This window comes from Malurus melanocephalus, unplaced genomic scaffold, assembly GCF_030028575.1.
Source record: "Malurus melanocephalus ecotype Western Australia unplaced genomic scaffold, MMel_1.1 scaffold_86, whole genome shotgun sequence".
NCBI classification, from domain to species: domain Eukaryota; kingdom Metazoa; phylum Chordata; class Aves; order Passeriformes; family Maluridae; genus Malurus; species Malurus melanocephalus.
The window spans coordinates 2,116,964-2,135,812 of record NW_026623318.1 but is presented as its reverse complement, the minus strand read 5'-3'; the positions used below and the strand labels follow the sequence as shown (position 1 = coordinate 2,135,812).

The window sequence follows — 18,849 nt, the reverse complement described above, 5'->3', positions numbered from 1 at the left end:
CCATGGGGAGCAGCACATATGTCTGTGGTGCAATGGGTTTTTTTCTGCCTGCCTGGGTCTGCCCATGTTTACCTGAGGCAGTTTGGATGGTGCCATGGCTCAGGACAACACAAGGGTCTGGGCTTTTTTCCCGGGTGGAAGTTGAAAGAATTTTTAGAGCTCGGGAGATAGCAGCTGTCACCCTCAGGGTGGCCCCAAGAGCTTTTTGTTCCCCAGAGGACATGCTGCCACTTGCCTCCTCCTGAAATCAGCCCCCACATCCCACCCTTTGCCACCAGCACCCTGACCCTGCCAGCCCTGGCACAGCCAGGCTGGGCTCACGGCAGGGCTGGGGCTCACGTAAGGCTGGGATCCCCCTGCCCCTGGTGAATCCCTTGGCCCTGCAGGACCTGCAGTCCCTGCCCCAGGCAGGTGAAGCCCTGCCTTGCCTCTCTGTGCTGTTTTGCAGAGTGGGGCTGACTACGGCTTCCTTGTGAGCCAGAACACGAAGCTCCTGAGTGCACTGGAGGACCTGCGGCACCGCTGCTCCAGCCTGGCCGAGGAGAACAGCTTGCTGGTGAGCAGGGGATGCWATCCTGGGCTGCTGTGTGGGGAGGGAGTCCGGGGCATGGAGAGCTGCTCTCTGCTGCCAACTCTAAGACATCACAGAACGTCCTGAGTGGGAAGGGGCCCGCAAGAATCATTGAGTCCAACTCCTGGCCCTGCAYGGAACCATCCCCAAGAGTCACCATGTGCAGGAGTATTGTCCAAATGCTTCTTGAAATCACGGGATCATCTGGGAGGGGCCAGAGGACAAAGACCGTCTGGGTGCTTTGGATCCCCTGGCTGCCTTCACGCTGCAGCCGTCAGCTGGAGCTGGACCCTTCCCCACGGTGCAGAGCAGGGCCGGGCAGGGGAGGGGCAGTCGCTTTTATTTCCTCTTTAACTGGAAAAGCAGAAACACTGATTCACTCAGCCTCGGCTCTGGGTGACAGTGCAGCACTGCCCCCTGCTCCCATGGGAGTCCAGCACCCAGATCCTCCCCAGCTGCACCCCAAAGCCAAGCCRGGCTGCCACAGCCTGGGGCTTCTGCCCTCTCCCCATCCCTGACTCCCCAGGTGGGCTGCCAGGACCCTCAGGGCAGAGGGGMTATTCCCCTCCTGCATCACCCCTTGCACAGCCCCACAGAGCGGGGATGAAGCCACGCATTGGGCCTCAGCAAATTTGATTGCTTAGCATTTCAGATTTATATCACCCCATCCAAAACGCATATTTTAGATAATTTTCTTACACTGAAAGCACAAATTCAGCATGACCTGCACCCCAAAGGGTTACCCCTTATCAGTCATCTGGATTTCAGTAACCCAAAGGGTTACCCCTTATCAGTCATCTGGATTTCAGTAAAGCACAAGTTGTGCTCTCATCAAATCTGATTCTCAAAAATCAGCCTCAGCCTTCCAGCCCAGGTGCCCATGGTGAGGTCTCACAGGGGGAGGGAGGGAGGGAGGGAAATAATCGTGAGGATCAGTCGACCTGACATTTCTGCTGATGTGAAAAGACAGCACAACACATCTGGGTAYGACCTTGGGGGAAGGAGCCATTGACAAGTGGCAGCTTATTGGAACAGAGAGATAACAAATAAAAGGGGATTAAGAACGAGCAGAATAAATAGGAAGAAAAAGGAAATTTGCTTTGCAAATATCATAAMGTCCTTTGTTGTCTTCTCCTGCTCATGCTTTGGTGTCAGGAGAGAAAGGACATGGATAAGCTTGCTGTGGGGGTGCAGTACAAATCCTCAGGGACATGTTGAGTCCRTAATCCCAGGGAAGACTTTGGAAGAGAAAGCCCAAAAGGTGGGTGGCCACAATACCCTGATGCTGGAGACATGTKGAGTCCTAGCAGAGCCTGCAAGGGACATGTTGTGGATGGAGAGGGACCATGTGGGTCTGGGGTGGGTGAGGGGCATCTTGTTGGGACTGAGAAGTCACAGTAACAAAAATACCAGGAAAACACAGGTTTCAGGGACTGGAGAAGTAACAGAGGTTGGTGTTCAGTGGTTGGGATAGTTCTAGAAGAACAGGCTAAGCCTTCGCTGGGAAAAGCCCTGTGTGTAGCACATACGTCAGGAGGWGCCAGGGATGTTGGTTCCTGAGCAAGGGCTTCACCTCAAACTTCTCCTTCTGCTCTCCAGCGCAGGAGCTGCTTCCCTCAGACGGAGGAGAAGGTGAAGCACCTTAAGAGGAAGAACGCAGAGCTGGCAGTGATCGCCAAGCGCCTGGAGGAGAGAGCCCGGAAACTCCAGGAGGCAAACCTCAAAGTGGTAGGTRCTGGGACCTGCCATGGCCAGGGAGCTGGGCTGGGAGAGCACCTCACAACTAGGACCTTTGGTTTTCTGCTTCCATTGGGCTAGAAAGGCCTTTTCTTTCACTTTTTCTTAAGCCTATGGCAAACATACTTCACATGTCATAGCAGAGCAAGAATTACCAACACCAGCTATCACCAGTTTCTCTGCTCCTCTTGGGGGCTGGTTTGAGCAATTTCTTCCTGCTTGGTTTCTTACTGTAAGGTCACCACTTAAGGTAATTAACTCAGCTTTCTTTGGGCAAGTCATGGAAATACCTCATCTGACTTCACCAAAAAGAAATAGGATGGATTTGAATAAGAAAAGGAGTGCAGTGAAGCAAAACAGGAAGGAGTGAGAGGCAGCTCTGTCCCATCCACACCTCACTCAAAATGCTGTTCAAGCTACAGGGCTTCTGCCTTCTCCAATGCAAAAGCAGCTTGTCGTGAGCCTTGCAGTGTCTGATGTGGTGCAGCAGCATTGRGAGGTGGCTGTAAGGTGTGGGATCTTAGGCACACGTTCCTGAAGGAAAGCGGGAATTGTGATGATGAATTCAAGCTGTTTAGGATAGAAAAGAAGAAGTGAGAGCTGTGCTGGAGAGAAGGTAGGGGTTTTCCTGGCACTGCTGCCCTCTCTGTCCCCAGGCACCGTGCTGCCCGTCTGTCACGGGGTTTTGGTACTTGCAGGGCAACAGATGGACTTGTCAGATACTATGTTAAGAGAAACCATTTGACATACATCTAACAGCTAGGCAGACCCTCCAGCACCCATATAAACACTGTTTTATTTGTTTCCCCAGTGAAACTGGGATGGGGACACTTTAAGGCCTGTGCAAGCCCTGAAAAACCATCTTRCTGGGCTCCTGTGCTGGCCCAGGTATCATGACAGCAGCAAGTGCTGGGATGGCTGAGCCTCATGGATGGTGGGCTTGAGGCAGGACCAGAGAAGGGGCCYTGAGGAGCTGGGGTTGATTTGGCAGCAGGTCACTTCAGTGCCTGGTACCCAGGTCCTGTGGAGCCAGGGCCACACAGCTTCTGCATATGCATGAGATGCTCAGGAAGATCCAGGCAGGAAAAGTTTGCATAGAGGAATTCCGTGTGCCTGTTCAGGCTGTGGAAAGATCCCCCTTCCCAGATTGTCAGGCTTAGTGCAGATAAAAATAGCTGGGYAGAGTGAGGCAGGGTTGGATAAACTCAGGGACTAGATGTATCCTCACTGCCTGTAGGGCTGGGATGAGCAGGGGGTGTGAGYTGGATCCAAGTCTGTGGTGCTGGTGTCCAGTGGGAGAGCCCAGTCCTGGGATGAGGACATGCCAGGGACACTGTGCCAGGCAGCCTCAGCTCCTGCCTGGGCAGAGCCTGTGCTCAGCCAGCTGCCTGTCCCTGCCTGTCCTGCTCCCCCTAAGCACACTGCCATCCCCACCTTGTGCTTTCCTCCCTACCAGGGGGCATGTGAGCCTGAGCTACTTTTCCTCCAGTCCTCCTTTTTTCCCCAATCCTCTCTGGCCGTGCTGGCTCTTGCTGTTCCCTCTGCCCTTCCCTCTATCTTCTGCCTGTCCATGCTGAAGCTCTTTCCTGCTGCCTAGAAACACAWGGAAGCTCCATTTCTCTCCCTGGTTTGGCCACCTCAGTCCTTGATCCCAKGCTCCACTTGATCCCATGCTCATCTTTCCTGCCATTCTTCCCTCCTCTCTGCTGCCTTCTCTTGTCTTTATCTCATCCTGTTTTTCTCTCCTTCCCCTCACCACTGCTGCCTTCCCTGCAGTCCTTGTGCTGGCTGTACCCATCGAGTACCTTCTTCTTTCCACTTCTTCTCTTAGTCACTTCTCCATCCAGCCTTTCCTCTTCTACATTTCTGTAGATCTGTCCTGCTCCTCTGTCTGTCTGTCTGTCCTTTGGGGCCAGTCTGCATTTTTTGAGAGTGCTCCCTGTGTGGGGTGATGGGGTGGTGGTTGTTGAACACCAAGGGGTGATGGAGTGGTGGTTATCACACTCCAACGCATCTCACTGCTCTGCTCTCTGGTGTAGGTAACTGCTCCAGTGCCTCTGAAGGGCTCCAGCCTGGAACTGTGCAAAAAAGCATTTGCCCGCCAGCGTGCCAAGGAYCTGACAGAGCAAGCCAGTGCTCTCCTGGCAAAAGACAAGCAGATTGAAGCTCTGCAGCAGGAATGCCGGGAGCTGCAGGCTAAACTCTTGGCAGGGAAGGTGAGACACTTTGTGGGACATCACTCTGGAGCTGGGGACAAGTGGTGCAACAGCAGTGATGGAAACCAGGCTCTGGGAAATGGAATTAGTCCCAATTGCAGGCTGAAAACAGAGGGGACTTGATGTGTGAGCTAAATGGGGACACTGGGGGAGTRTGTGGCAGAGACAGTGTCCAGATCTCTCCAGAACAATGTGTTGGGGGACATCCTGCTTGTCCATCCACCAATYCATGGATCTGAGCTGCCATTTCCAGCAGTGACAGAAACTCCTTCTCTGGAAACCCCTGGAAAACCACTGACATAGGATAACTTTTTAAAGAGCTGTGCTGCAAGCAATATGTAGAAGCAGGGCCTCTTTTAAAGTGTTTCTTTGTGAAGCCAACCAGCACATTCCCAAAAACCAGTCTTGCTCCCAAGCCTTGAGGGCAGCTTTCTGAGAACTCACTGCCATCCTGAGACTGATGATAACTCAGTGCCTCCTGACATGTTTATGACCAAGGCTACAAACCAGGCAGGGCTGGGTGTTCATGAAACCATCCCCACTGCTGGTGTCTGCTCCTGGGCTGGTGACTGAAGTTCCCCTCATCACCACCACAGGCCATGCCAATATAAATGGTGGGATAAAATGATAATTGAGTTCATCCCAAGATCAAAGACTGATCAGATGTGTCACTTCTGCAAAACCTTCTCTGTGACAGCTCTGAAAGGAGCCTCTCTAGGCAGCTGGGGCTGAGTGAGATGGTTCCCACTCAAGGTRACTAAAGCAACCTGTTCTGGGCATCTCAGTTGCATTTTTTATTCCCAAACTAGATGTTTTTAGTTTAGGTCAGTTCAAATCTCCAGAGAAGCTCAGTAACACTTGGAACCACTCTGGTTTTCCCCTGTTTTGCTGATGCAAATGTGGTCAGGTGCCACCCTWCCTCCCTATCCACAGCTAAGCTGAACACTTTCACTTCTACCTGTCCTACTTACATGGTATTTAGGTGGCAAATACTTCCTCACTGAAAACAGCTTTATTTTTGTCCCTGAGCTGCCCATATGTTCATTATAACTACGAGTTTGAAGGTGTATTCTCAGGCTTTCCCTAATGTAGATGTAGTCAGGATAGAACAATGAAGAACAATGGGGTGTATTTGGTGTTTGTACAGAGCTGCTCCATTGATCCTTCCTGGCATTAAACCATAGGACAAACCTGTCCCTGTCTGTCTGTGCTAGAAAGACGTTTCCTTCCCATTCCTTTATTTCTCATCTCAGACCTCCACAGAAAGGGGAACAGACCCTTTCCAAAGCACTCTGATCTTCCTAGAAGATGGTGCTGGGCAACCTGAACCTGYCAAAGAAAGGAATGTGACAGAAGCGGGTGAACAAGATTCATTCCTGACCAAGGAAAAGCACATGGGTGCAACCCTCAGGGCTGACAAATTCAGTCACTGTCTTCCTGGGGCACGGGTGACCTWGGTGACCACCTTATCCCGGAAGGTGACACTGTCTGTGGCAACCAGCAACCAGGTTATCGATGCCTGAGCAGGAAATCCACAGAAAAGAGAGCAATATAGATCATTCTGTCTGATCTTGTTTTTCCCATTTCTCTTCCAGGCAAACTGCTCATTAAATTTTAATTTTCAGCTACTTAAAATTCCAAATTCTCCTAATCTGTCTGCAGCATGCAAAATGCATTACGCCAATGAATGGGTTTTATGCAGAGATATGATGTGCACACTCAGAGTTTGTAACCAAATCAATTTTAATCTCGGGTATTTAAATCAGCAGAAAATTTTCAGTAGCTATGAAATGGATCCACTCAGTTCTCTGGCAGTAGCAGGACTCACACTCTGTGCTGCAAAGGCATTGGCCCTGTTTTGCAAAGCCAGGGCTCCTTAGGATGGGATAAAGTAATTTCCTGAGATCATACTCTAGTGATCTGCTTCCAACCAAACCCTGGCTCCAGCTAAATCCAGGCTGCAATTTTTTGCAGCACTGTTTCTTGGAGGTGGGGGATTGGGGGGAACAGCTGCAGGGTATGGGTATAATAGAAACTGAGGGGAGGACTGAGCCTTTTTTTCTACTCCCTTGCTCCCCCAGGCTCTGAAGGCTGTCTGTTGGGAATAGCTGCCTTCTTTTGGTGGGGGAAGGGAGATTTTATACATACCCACAGCCAATTTTGTTTAAAGAACTACTACCCTTATAGCCTGAACATGGGTCTGGCATAGAGGAGGCCCAGCTGCTCACTTCTTGAATCTATAATCAGTTCCCATTAATGCTGCCTCSGTTTCCCCCTTGCAGCAGGAGAGTAACCATGGTTTTCTCCACAAACTGTATTTTAAAAGCACAGACTATTTTTAGGGCAAATATGAAGCGAATGGGGAAGCAGATTAAATTTGTCCTGGATACCAATTGTGTCTTGAATTCTCTGGCTTAGGAACTTTCCAGGGGAATGAACAATGTCTCCTCCAGCAGCAGATTTGTAAAGACAGGTTTTCATAACCCAATTTTGTATGTATGGACATGCAGGTATGTGTTTCTTCAGCTTCCTAAAATCTGAAAACATTTGAAGAATCAAATAAGGTGGCAACATATTCTCCCTGGTTTTKTGAGAGTCAGATTGTGCTGGTTTCCTTCAAAAGCTGCTGGATTTGGGCTGTGACGGGATGGAAGTGACCCCTTGTGCTGAAAATAGGTGTCCATCACACATACTGTCTTGAGAGGAGAGAAATCAAGAATGTTATCTTACGTATATAATATGAAATAGTATCCTGAGGGAGAACTGACCAAATCCTAGATGTTCTTCATTTCTGCAGCCTCTCAAAGCMGAGCGCTTGCCAGCACCTCCACCAAGGAGTAAAGAAAGTAGGGAGAGCTCTGGTTTGGCTGGGCCATGAAATGACACTGTCCTGCCACGCTCCCTGCTGGCATGTGCTGAGATGGCCTATGCTCGGAAAAGCTCTGGGTGTCATGCTGGGAGAGCTGCAGGAGCATTACAGGCTGGGTTTTATCTTCATGAGAAATAATGTATTTGTAAAAAGGATGTAAAGTGAGTTTTGAGGCTTCAGAGACCCAGGAATCAACCGTGCATGTGTGCCACACTACCTGGGTTTTCCCTGCCTCTCCTCTTGTGGAGTTTGTACATTAAACGTGACCTGTCCCACCTTTCAGAGCTTGTCAGAGCAATGCTGCCATGTTTGCTTTCCACAGGATGACCCTCGCTGCCTGAACGTTATCGAGTTCGACCGCCTGCTGCGGGAATCCCAGCGAGAGGTGCTGCGGCTCCAGAGGCAGATTGCGCTCAAGAATTTCAAGGAGTGTCTGCGTTCCTCCAAAATGAGCTCAGGCAGTGCCGTGCCCAGCACTGCCACACGTCGGGGACCAACAAATTCCTGCTTCAAAGGTGCATCTCGACCAAAGGAGGCCTTGGGAGACCCAGCTCTGGGAGGAAGAGCTCACAAGGAGGTGAGACAAGTGGGTCAGCAATCACAAAGTCTGGCTAAGTAATTACTCAATTAATTGCTGTCCTTAGGGAACTGCACTTGGAGAAGGTGAGGGCTGTGGTTCACATCTGCTGCAAACATGTGCAGCRCTGGTTTCCAAAGGGATCAATTCCAGCACCAGGTCTCAGGGTGAGGAGGGACAGAGATGCTGCTGCCAGCCCACACCAGCACAGGGACACTGAGCCGTGCCAGGAGCTCARTTCTGCTCATTTTCCTTGGCAAGGGGCTCCCGTGCTGTGTTTTTCAGCCTAGGAAACCAGATAATGTTACTYTTTCATAGAATCATAGAATGGTTTGGAGGGGAGAGATCTTAAARTGCATCTCATTTAACTCCCTGTTCATGGGAGGGGAGTTCCACTATCTCCGTCCAACGTGGCCTTGGACACTTCCAAGCATGAGGCAGCCACAGCTGCTCTGGGCACCCTGTGCCAGGCCTCCCGGCCCTCACAGGAACAACTCCTTCCCAATATCCCATCCATCCCTGCCCTCTGGCACTGAGCTGGAGGCAGCTCCCGGGGGTCTCACCAGAGCAAAGGGGCAGAATCCGCGCTCGCCCRGTGCGGCCGGGCCCCAGCCCGCTCCCGGTGCCGCCGCAGCCCGCGGCCCCTCCGCCCGCAGTGGTTCAGCCCGGCAGATCCGGGGCCGCCTCAGGGCGCCGCCCCCGCCGCGGCCGCACAGCCGCCAGGTAAGGCTGGGCCGGGGCTCCGTGCGGGGCTGCGCTGGGCCGGGGGCCGGCCCGGGGGGTGCCCGGGCCATCGGACGGGGCCGCGCCGCCGCCAGGTAAGGCCGGGCTGGGCAGGGCGGCCCCGAGGCCCGGCGGGGAGCGGCTCTGCCGAGCGCGGTGGGGCCGGGCCGGGGCCTCGGCGGGGCCGGGCCGTGTGTACCGCTGTGCCCCGCAGCTCCCAGGGCCGGCGGGACTGGGGGTCTCCGAGCCACGGGGGCCGCGGGCTCCGGGGGGTTTGGCTCCTGGAGGTTTTCCCGGTTTCTTTCCGAATTTTCAGTGCGGTAGAATCCCGTGTTCCCTGGTGGGAGGACGGGCTGCGCATCTTCCCCCCACCCTACCCTCCCGCCAGCTGCTCTCGTTTTTTGCCCCCCGGCTCGTACAGCAGATGTATTGAATATTCATTCCTTGTCCGTCTATTCCAAGTCACCCCTGGATTTATAACCCYCTCTCCTTCAGCCGTTTTTTTGTTTCCCTCCAGCCTCTTCCATTATTCAGTGTTCATCATCTTTGTCTCGCTCTTTTGTGTGTTTTCTCTGTCAGTTTTGTGTTGGGGAAGCAGCGTGCAGCAGTACCCCGGACGCTGTGGCATTGATTTATATGATGGCATAATGAAGTTTTCTCTCCCTTTCCCAAAAGATCTCTTTACCTTTTTGTGTAAGCACTGAGTTCTATTAAACCATCATTTGTCTCTGTAATCTCTGAGCGTCACGAGGCCCCAAGTCACTGTTTGTCTCTGCTGCATCAGTACTTGCAGTTCCTGCTCCCTCTTTTTCAGCCCTCTCATTTTTACTGAATATTTACCCAAGAGAAAACACTCCCCTCACCCTCTGRTGGCTCAATGTTTCCAGCCACCTGTTAAAGCTCTGCAGCTGAATGTCTTCTGAGTGCCCAACCAGGTTCCCACTGCATCTGGCTCACCCACTTGCTGACATCCCAGACAAACTCTTCATAGATCTGTGAATATGTTTCTGTCCYCCATCTCTCTCCCCAATATAAGTTTGTTTGGTTTTTTTAAGTATTTACCTTTGTTGCGATTTCTATCAGTTTGCCCAGAACTGGTGTCAAATGTACTGGAATATGCTTAAAACTCTGGAATACTCTTAGAACGTGGCATTTGCCACCTTTCAGTTATTTTGTGTTCAAATGGAGTTGGAGAAGTGACTACTGCACATGTTGATTTTGTTCCTGCTGAAGTAAAGGATTCAGGTCTTGCCAAAGGGGTTTTTGAGCCCTGGGGTGAATATTATGTAACCTTGGCGGTTTGTTACTGTTTATTTTGTTGGCTTCCACAGTTCTTACGGACAGTTCACTTTGAGAAAGGTCCTCATCTCTGTTCTTCATAGTTTGAGATTTTATCCTAGTGACACCCAAATTCCTCTGTGATGAAGAGGGGTGGACAGATGCCCTGCCCTTRCCTTCCTTGAATGACCCTTCCATACCTTGATTTTCACCTGATCCTGCAGGTTCTGTCAGACAAGATGGCTTTTCTCATGGACGTGCTTTGTTTTATTTCTCTGACTTAGGAGAATCTGTCCTCACTGCCAGAAAATTTTCTGGCTGACAAACAAGTCAGCAAGGCTAAGTCTGACAGCACTGGTGAAAGGAGGAGGCTGTTGCSAGTCCCTTGGCTGTACCCTGTACCACAGAGCAYCCCAGGCTGGRGCACCAGGAGCAACTGAGGGAGCTTGGGGTGGCTCAGCCTGGAGCAAAGGAGGCTCTGGGGGGACCTTGTGGCTTTGCACAACTCCCTGACAGGAGGGGGCAGCCAGGGGAATTGGGCTCTGCTCCCAGAGAACAGGAACAGGAGGAGAGGGAATGGCCTCCATCTGTGCCATGGGAGGTTCAAATTGGACATCAGGAAGAATTTCTTCATGGAATGGGTGGTCAGGCACTGGAAGGTAACCAGGGAGATGGTGGAGTCCCCATCCCTGGAGGTGCYCAGTGAAGGCCTGGACATGGCACTCAGTGCTCTGGGCTAGTGACAAGGTGGGGATTGCGCATAGCTTGAACTCGATGGTCTTGGAGGTCTTTTCCATACTCAGTGATTCTGGGATTCTCTGAAATACCGATCTGAAACTTGGCATGAGCAAGGTGATTGGAAAAAAAAAAAGTCTCAAACATTTCCACACTGATATGCCACAGGTTTCACAGCAGACCTGAAAGCTTCCCTGGGCTGGGACTTGTGAGTTGCCATGGGTTGGGTGGAGGATCCCAGTATTTCCATGTAATAATGGGTTCTCAGACTGTCAGACCAGACTCTGCAGTGAACCTTATTCCATGGATTGTAGAGAGTGAGGTTCACATGGGAGGTAATTTCAGAATTTTTGTAGCAAGAAATGAGAARTCCTTGGTAGCCTGGGCTTGAGTGTGGGCTTTTGGAGCTCTCAGGCTTTCAGCAGAAGAGTCATGAATATAGATACAGATAAAACCTGCATCTTTCAAGCCAAAAATAGGTTAAAAATCACATCCTAGGTATAGTGCTTAGACACTCCTTAAGGACTGGWTGTAAAGGTAACTCAGACCTTGTTCCGTGGATCCCTCAGCACTGAGGGTGTTCAGAGTGAAATGAGGAATTCCGTGTCTGAGGAGAGGTCAGCTGAAGGCTAAGGCTGTGATGCATTTGTAAAGTCTTACTGCTTCCTTACTGTGCAGGTTGGCTTTGATGATCTTAAAGATCTGTCCCTAAAATCTGTTTATCAAAAATAACTTTTCAGGGAATGTTTAAACCCTTATCAAGGCACCTTTTCTTCTGTGTGCCTCAGTCTTTGCCCTGCAGTCAGGGATTACTCTAGGCAGACAATGTCAAGTATCAGTTGAGAGCAAAAATTCGGAGGATTAAGGTGTGTTTGTCTGTGACCCAAATGAAAAGGCATTTTGTTACAAACTTATGTACAAATGTGTACAAAAAGTCCTTTCCTCAGGTTTGGTGGTGGTGCATAAGCCGTAGCACTGCTGCTATTTCAGCCCTTCCCAGCTAGCAGCAGAAGTGGGATRCTGCATTTCTTGGTAGTGTTTGTCTGTTGTTCCCTGCCTTTAGATTCTGACATGGTTACTGATTTCTCCCCTTTATTACCTGTGTTCTCCCTTTGGATCATCCTCTCTCTGTCGCTTTGGGGAGAGCCATGAAAGGTGATGCTGCTGCCTCTCATTGAGTCATTAGGTGAAGCACAAATGGGAGCTTGGATCTGAGAGCTTCCAGGAGCCCACTGTTCCTTGAGGGGGCTTCAGTCAAGCTGGGCTGGCTGGCACTGTGCTTCAGGAGATGCCCAGCACAGCAATCCCCGGCACGGTGTCCAGCTTTCTCTGTGTCCAGTGGTGCAGCTCAGAGATCAGGAGTTCCCTGTGGAGCRTTGCTCTCCTGGGTGGTACTGCCAGGAAAGCCCCTTCTCCCTCAGTGTTCTCTATAGTCCTGGATGTCCCTGAGCTCTCTGGCATTTCTTCTGCTTTCAGGTGGAGCCAGGTGTGCAACCACTGGGACCTGCCTCTGAAGGACATGAAAATTTCCCTCCCAAAAATGCAATAATAAACAAGGACAGCAGCAAAAAGATACAGCAGCTGGTGAGTTGTGAACCTGGTTTGGGGGAAGGAGTGTGCTACTTTTAAATTTTTCTTGGGGGTTTCACATGTGCAATCCAAGTAAAGATTTTGGGGACTGAAGTCTTTATAGGTGCAGCTRTTCTGCAAAAGTGAGAAGCTTGGGGAGTAGGTGGGAAGACACAGGCCATGTGCATGGAGAGTGTCGCTGGGTGGCAGCTCCAGGTGCTGGGCTGGCATGGGGCTATRTCACATTCAAATGAGAGCGAAACCTGCCAGTGGATTCTGTGCTGTGTTTGGTTTAGATTTGTTTGAACTGGGGATAGATGTGAATTAGTCCAGCAAATTAGGACAGTTCGCAGGCAGGTTTAAAAGCTCTTCTCTGTCTGAAGGGTAGTGAGGAGCTGCAGATAAAGAGGACGTCTGTGCTCTGTTAGGTGTCACTGGAATTAGAAGAGGAGCTAAAATTGCACAGCTGTTTTTTAAAGATAAACATTTTATACAGCTCTCTTGTTTTGTTCCCCACACCTTGTCCTCTGTACTCTTCCAGATAAATAGGAACAGTCCATGCAAGTGGCAACTGAACTGTTTCCAGACTAAAGGCTTGGAAAAGAGAGGAATAGTTGTTTTATTTTWTTTGGTTTTTCTACCTTTCAGAAAAATCTCCCCTAGTTTCTATGTTGTTTAAGTATGTCACAAAGAGATTTTCATATGAAAATAAAAATATCTAATACAGCACTAGGTCTGAGAGGCTGGGCTTGAATTTCATATACATTGTAAAAGTATGGATTTGTTGATCTACTTCTCCTTGTTTCGTGCAGGAAGTTGAACTGAAGAAAAAGCGCAAAAAATGTGAAAACCTTGAGCATGAAGTGAGGAAAAAGCATAAAAGATGCAAAGAGCTAGTGAGTGTTCTTGTTGCCTACTGTTATGGSTATAATGGGAGAAAATGAGCTAAGTTGTTGTGTGCCTTTTTGGATTCTCTTCAGTTTATCTTAATGAGGAATTACCGGTGTTTCTGTTATTTGAACAGTGTCACAAATTTTGGGCTCTAGCCCTTGAGGCTGGGATTGTTTAGTCTTTCAGCTACCTCTGGGCTGAATACAGCTACATAAATCACTGGATGAAATTCCATGGTCTTTGCTAATTTGGGGAGATACTTAACCATTTTTACAGGCACTCCAGACAAGTATTGAGATGGTAATTACACCATCCCGCTGTCATTTTCTCATGCTTCTTGTTGGCTGCAATTGTATATAATTGGAGGTATTGTAGGTCATAGCAGAGCATCTGGATTTCACCCTTCTGTTTCTGCTTTACTTTGCTGAAGAGATCATGGACTGGTTTGGGTTGGAAGGGACCTTTAAAGGTCATCTAGATCCAACTCCATCATCTGGCCCAGGGCAGGGCTCTGTTTGAGTAGTGCTGCTCACTGTTGCCCTTCACCCCTTGAGCAGCATCCCACCAGCATCCTGCACCATCAGGAAATGGGAACAGTGGAGCTGCTCTGCAGGATAATTTGGGGGATTTAGATGGAGGGCCTTGGTGTGGTAATTCCTGCTTTTTCTGGACAGGAGATCCAGCTGCAGGAGGTGCAGAGTGAAAATGCACGACTGGCCGAAGAGAACTTGCAGCTGAATGAGAAGGCTGGGTGGGCAGGACAGGTAAAAGCAGTGTCTTTGTCAGGTGAAGCATTGGCTTCTGCAAAACTCTGCTGAAGGAACATGCTGTTCTCAAGTTGCCAGCTCAGGAATGGTCGTATGCTGATCTGGGCTTCTGTTCCCAGCTTGTTCTCTAGACAAATGTAATGCATAAGAGTTAGAAAGTCATTTGTCGATCCCATGTGTCAATTTGCCACCATGCATAAGGTGCACATATTTAATAACTGCTGTAAGTGGTAATGTTTGCCTTTGCTTGCATTGCTGATAGTCATCATGCCGTAGTGCACCCTAGAACCAAAAATTCCTTGTGGTGAGTGGACAAGGCAAAGATGATTTCAGCAGGCTACTGCATTTTCTGTCCTGTTCYCTGTGTTTAATCCTACCATGTAGGATTAAAAATGCTTACAGACCTTTGTGCTTTTTTTTTTTTATCTCTTCATTATGTAGCCAGTTCCTATCCCAGTCCCTTCCTACTTGTAAACGGGGAGGGGAAATGAGTCTAGGGAGAGAAGCAGTGTGCAAATAAAATGTTACACATTGAGGCCTGATACAAATGCTTATTTATTTGTTTCAAGGGAAAACTGGAGGGGGAAGAGACTCCTGATTTTTGGTATCATTACAGCAGAAAGCACAGAAACAAGTCCGTCTCTTATTTATACGAGGAACACCTATGGCTGCTTGTGCTCACTGGAAATCCTTTCTCTTCAGGTTGAATCTGAGAATGCTGACCTGAAGCTGCAGGTTGTTTTGGTGACGAAGGAGCGGGATTCAGTAATTCAGACAAATCAAGGACTCCAAACCAAGCTGGAGAATCTAGAGCAGGTGCTGAAGGTTGGTAGGACCCCCATGGCTGGAAGGACTGTCCAAACACCTACTGCTGCCTTTGGATGGCACTTGTTTCTTTGCCCTTTTTGACCATTCTTTTGTCTCTGTGCTTTCACTGGGAATTCTGCTTCTGCAGGATCCTAGAACAAAGCTTTCCAAAGTGGGCAGAGGTGCTTTGGAAAGGCTGCTTCTGGGATTTGGGTGGGAGATAAGGTGGCCATCACTGTTGTAAGGGTTTTCTTTGACTGTGTTGCTCTGCCTTGTGATGGGAATTTCTTACTTTCTCCTCTGTGCAATGATGAGATGAAATAGAGGCCATGGTTCGGTGTTGTGGGGGTTGGTGGAACACAGGGCAGGGTTTCAGCAGTGTCACCMCTCAGCTGTGTGTGCCTTGTCCTGCAGCACATGAGAAATGTGGCTGAGCGGAGGCAGCAGCTGGAAGTGGAGCACAAGGAAGCACTGCTAGTCCTGCAGGAGAAGCAGGAGGAGGTCCGTCGGTTACAGCAGGTATGTGGGGTGTGACAGGGGGACGGGTTCCTCTCTGAATCGACTCCTGTACCTGTTTCTCTGGAGGTGTGCATGGAGGTGGTAGATATGAATTGACAGGGTAAGAGTGTCTTGAGTCCAGGTGAGCTCTGGTACCTGAGCAAAGGGGCTTTGCTGGTGAATGTCAGTTCTGACTTCTCACTGCTCTATATCCAGAGCCCAGAGATGCTTCCAGACTGTACAGTGGTTTAAATCATGAAATCATGGTATCATTAAGGTTGGAAGAGCACTCTAAGATCAAATCCATCCATTCTCCCTAGCACTGCAAGGGCACCACTAACCCATGTCCCCAGGTGCCACATCAGCACAGTTTTTAAACCCCCCAGGGATGGTGACTCATCACTGCCCTAGGCAGTCTATGCCAGAGACTGTGAGGAAATTTTCCTATATCCAGTCTAAACATTCCCTTGCACAGCTTGAGGCTGTTTCCCCTTATCCTGTCCCTWGTTCCCTCGGAGCTGAGCTTGACCCCCACCTGGCTGCCCCCTCCTGTCAGGGATTTGTGCAGAGCCAGAAGGTCCCCCTGAGCCTCCTTTGCTGCAGGCTGAGCCCTTTTCCCAGCTCCCTCAGCTGCTCCTCACCAGATCTRTGCTCCAATCTACAATGGACTGCCAAGGTGGGATGACAATAAAAGTGAAGTCAGGTTGACTGCTTTCTGATTTACTCTCTTCCTTGTTTTTCCTTAGGCACAGGCAGAGGCAAGAAGGGAGCATGAGGGAGCAGTACAGCTTCTAGAGGTAAGAGAGATGGAAACAAGAGGGATTAGTGGCTGCAGATTTGGTTCCTTTTGTTTATAGTATCAGTTTGGATGCCCTGGCTTTTGGTGCTTCTTGAGCAGAATGCTGTAATGTCTTGATCAGATGCAACATGTCACTGTATTGAAAGTAGCATTTGAGTCAAAGTCTGGGGTGTTAAATCCTGGCCTGCTCAATCCTTAGATAGGTTACTTCATTCAGATTGTGCCCAAAAACTCTTTTAGGGATGCATTAAGTAATCAAACTCAGATCTGCCTGCTCCATTTTCCAGCATTGTGTGAAAGGAGAGTATTTGCATCCATAGGATTAAAAATTTCTCTTGCCTATGTGTGCTCTCTTTGTTTTGTTAGGGAAAAATATGAAAAATGTGGCCCTTGCCTGAGCATAAGGAGTGGTGATGCTTGAAGCAGCTCCCTTGTCCCATTTGCTGTGACATGTGCAGGGAAYGTGCTTTGCCTGATGGCTGCCAGTGTCACAGTGCAGCCTGGCACATGTGCTAAGCACTGCTTTGGGGTTGACTGGCATCAGCTCAGTGTCTGTCAGGGTGACTGRAGAGAACCTTGGACTCCTGGAGCTGCAAAGGCTCAGCACCAAACCCTGGAACTTGATGGGATTAGTGACTGCCAGAGGTTTGGGTTGTGTGTGATGGTGAGGGGAGCATCTTCCGATCTCAGAGGTTTTCTGACCCCTAAAGCATCCGAAATGAGCAGAAATTCTCACTGTATACCCAGACAGTGAGATCTCCTGGGGCTGTGGTGACAGTCAGGGATGTCAGGCTGAACTCCCATGTGCCCACTGCTGTGCAACTCTGGCTCTTGGGAGCCCAAGATTGTTGATCCAGAGGGGAAGTCCTTGATGGAGGAGATGGCTCCATGACTGCAATTAACACCAACTTTGGAGGGAGCCTGATCAGTGTCTGAGCTGTAGAGCCCAGGAGTGCTGGGCTCCTGAATGGGATTGAAATGCTGCAGACTGGGTGAGTCTTGGGGGATGTGACATAATGTATTGTCCCCTTGCCATATCCCTGTGGGGACCTCTGCTTTTGGCAGAGGTGGGATCCRCTGATACAGGTGCTACTCTCCATCAGCTGGTCTTTAGCTGGGCTCTGAGCAGCCTTTAGGGGAATGGAGGCTTGCTGGTGGTTCTTCTTCAAGGCCACATTGGAGCAACCTAGTCTAGTGAAAGGTGTCYCTACCCATGGAGCAAGATGAGCTTTAAGGTCTCTTCCAGCCCAAACCATTCTGGGATTTGATAATTTTATGTTTGCAAACATTTTCTGAACTAACTCAGTGAAKGGTTGGAGAAGCTACTTARGTTTAACCAGACATTTCCTTTGCAAAGGAAGAAAGGGACAGTCCTCTTGTTCTGTTTGAGGAGCTGGTCATGTTCTCCTGCAAGGGCCTTATCAGTTAAATATTCTTGCTTTCATGTTACTGGTACAGAGATCACAGATTTGTGGAATGGTTTGGGTTRGARGRGACCTTAAAGTTCATCCAGYTSYACCTCCTGCTRTAGGCAGGGACACCTTCCACTAGACCAGGTTGCTSTAAGCCGCATTGAACCTGACCCTGRATTTTATAAAGTAGACCAAAGAAAGAGGAATTGCCATTAAAAGCTAGTCTAACGTTTAGCAGCAGTCATTTAAATTACTTACTTAGTCATTCCAGAAATCAGTGTATGGCAGAATTAGGGGGTTTCAGGTGCCTATTCTGAGTATTGTCATTTTTACATGTGCTTTAATAGCTTTTGATATGATACTAATGAAGGATAGTCCRTTTTCCTGTTTGTAGTGTTCTGTCCCATGATTGTCCTAAGTGGAGTTCCCCTCCTTGGAGATGTTCAGAACATTCAGACTGAGCTCTCAGCAGATCTCTCTCCCTGCTCTGAGTTGAGGGCTTGAGTAGGTGATCCTGGTGCTCCAGGTGATCTCCTTCATCTTCAGATGTTCTGTAGTTCTGAGATAAGGCAGTGACAGATGAGGAGAGTATGGAATGGGGTGTGTGCCAGAATGCCATGGATGGAAACTCTGCCTCAGCTTACGAAGAAAACCTTGAGGGTTATGGTCAGTGGAGTGAAGGAGTTTAGTAGTTCCAAAGTACGTAAGACAAGATTTCAACTGCCTTTGGCACTGCATAGATGCCAAAGGAGACAATCTCCTTCAAGGAATCCAATTTTGTTGGGAAATGARGTAACCAGAGCTCAACTTTGCTTGTTTTCCCTGACCTAGGAGCAGGATACAGACTGTCAGCGGCTTCAGATTGTCACAGCCAATGTGCCTTGAATTTTCAGCAATGCATGGTCTCAGACCTGAGGAAAGGTCTGGACAAAATGTTCATTCCATTGATTTTATGGGTGGGTGCAATGTGCTGGGAAAAGTGGGCTTGAAATTTAGCAGCCAATCTAAGTGTATTGTCATTTATCTCAAAGCACACTGTGGCTTGGAGGCCCTCAAAAARTACCTGGTTATTTTGTTCATGCATTTGGTATGTGGGTTTGGCTTTTGTTTGGCAAACAGATGCTTCTGGGAATGAGGTGGGAATCTCAGTGTGGAGCAAGGCAGACACTGGAAGATTGTGAGAAAACAATTTCATTTGTGCTGAGGGTTGGGTTATCTTTGGCAGAGTGTTGTAGTGTAACTGCTGATGTGGTTTGATATCTCTTTTTTGCTTTTCTTCTTGCTCCCAGAGTACTTTGGATTGCATGCAGGTACTGCTATAATCCTGTCAAACAGGACATTTTCCCTCTGTCCTGACTTTGACAGTTGCTTGATATTCKTGTTTTAACTACACTCTGGAA

At 49.2% G+C, this 18,849-nt stretch overlaps 1 protein-coding gene across 7 annotated transcripts in view; it reads left to right on the top strand.

Annotated features, from left to right (window-relative positions):
* The first annotated feature begins 437 nt into the window (after positions 1-437).
* The window catches only part of TSPOAP1 (TSPO associated protein 1), a 54,118-nt gene continuing 35,706 nt past the window's right edge, over positions 438-18,849 (top strand). For 4 of the 7 annotated variants that reach the window (XM_057367944.1, XM_057367940.1, XM_057367941.1 and 1 more), the window contains exons 1-7: positions 7,786-7,970; positions 12,183-12,290; positions 13,088-13,171; positions 13,841-13,930; positions 14,636-14,758; positions 15,155-15,259; positions 15,985-16,035. In XM_057367944.1, coding sequence (XP_057223927.1) covers positions 7,842-7,970; positions 12,183-12,290; positions 13,088-13,171; positions 13,841-13,930; positions 14,636-14,758; positions 15,155-15,259; positions 15,985-16,035 — 690 coding nt within the window. In that variant the 5' untranslated portion in view covers positions 7,786-7,841. Of the gene's footprint in view, positions 557-2,170; positions 2,300-4,347; positions 4,525-7,715; positions 7,971-8,618; positions 8,694-8,741; positions 8,789-12,182; positions 12,291-13,087; positions 13,172-13,840; positions 13,931-14,635; positions 14,759-15,154; positions 15,260-15,984; positions 16,036-18,849 lie in introns of those variants that run through there. The other 3 variants (XM_057367939.1, XM_057367942.1, XM_057367943.1) reach the window with 3 other exon arrangements.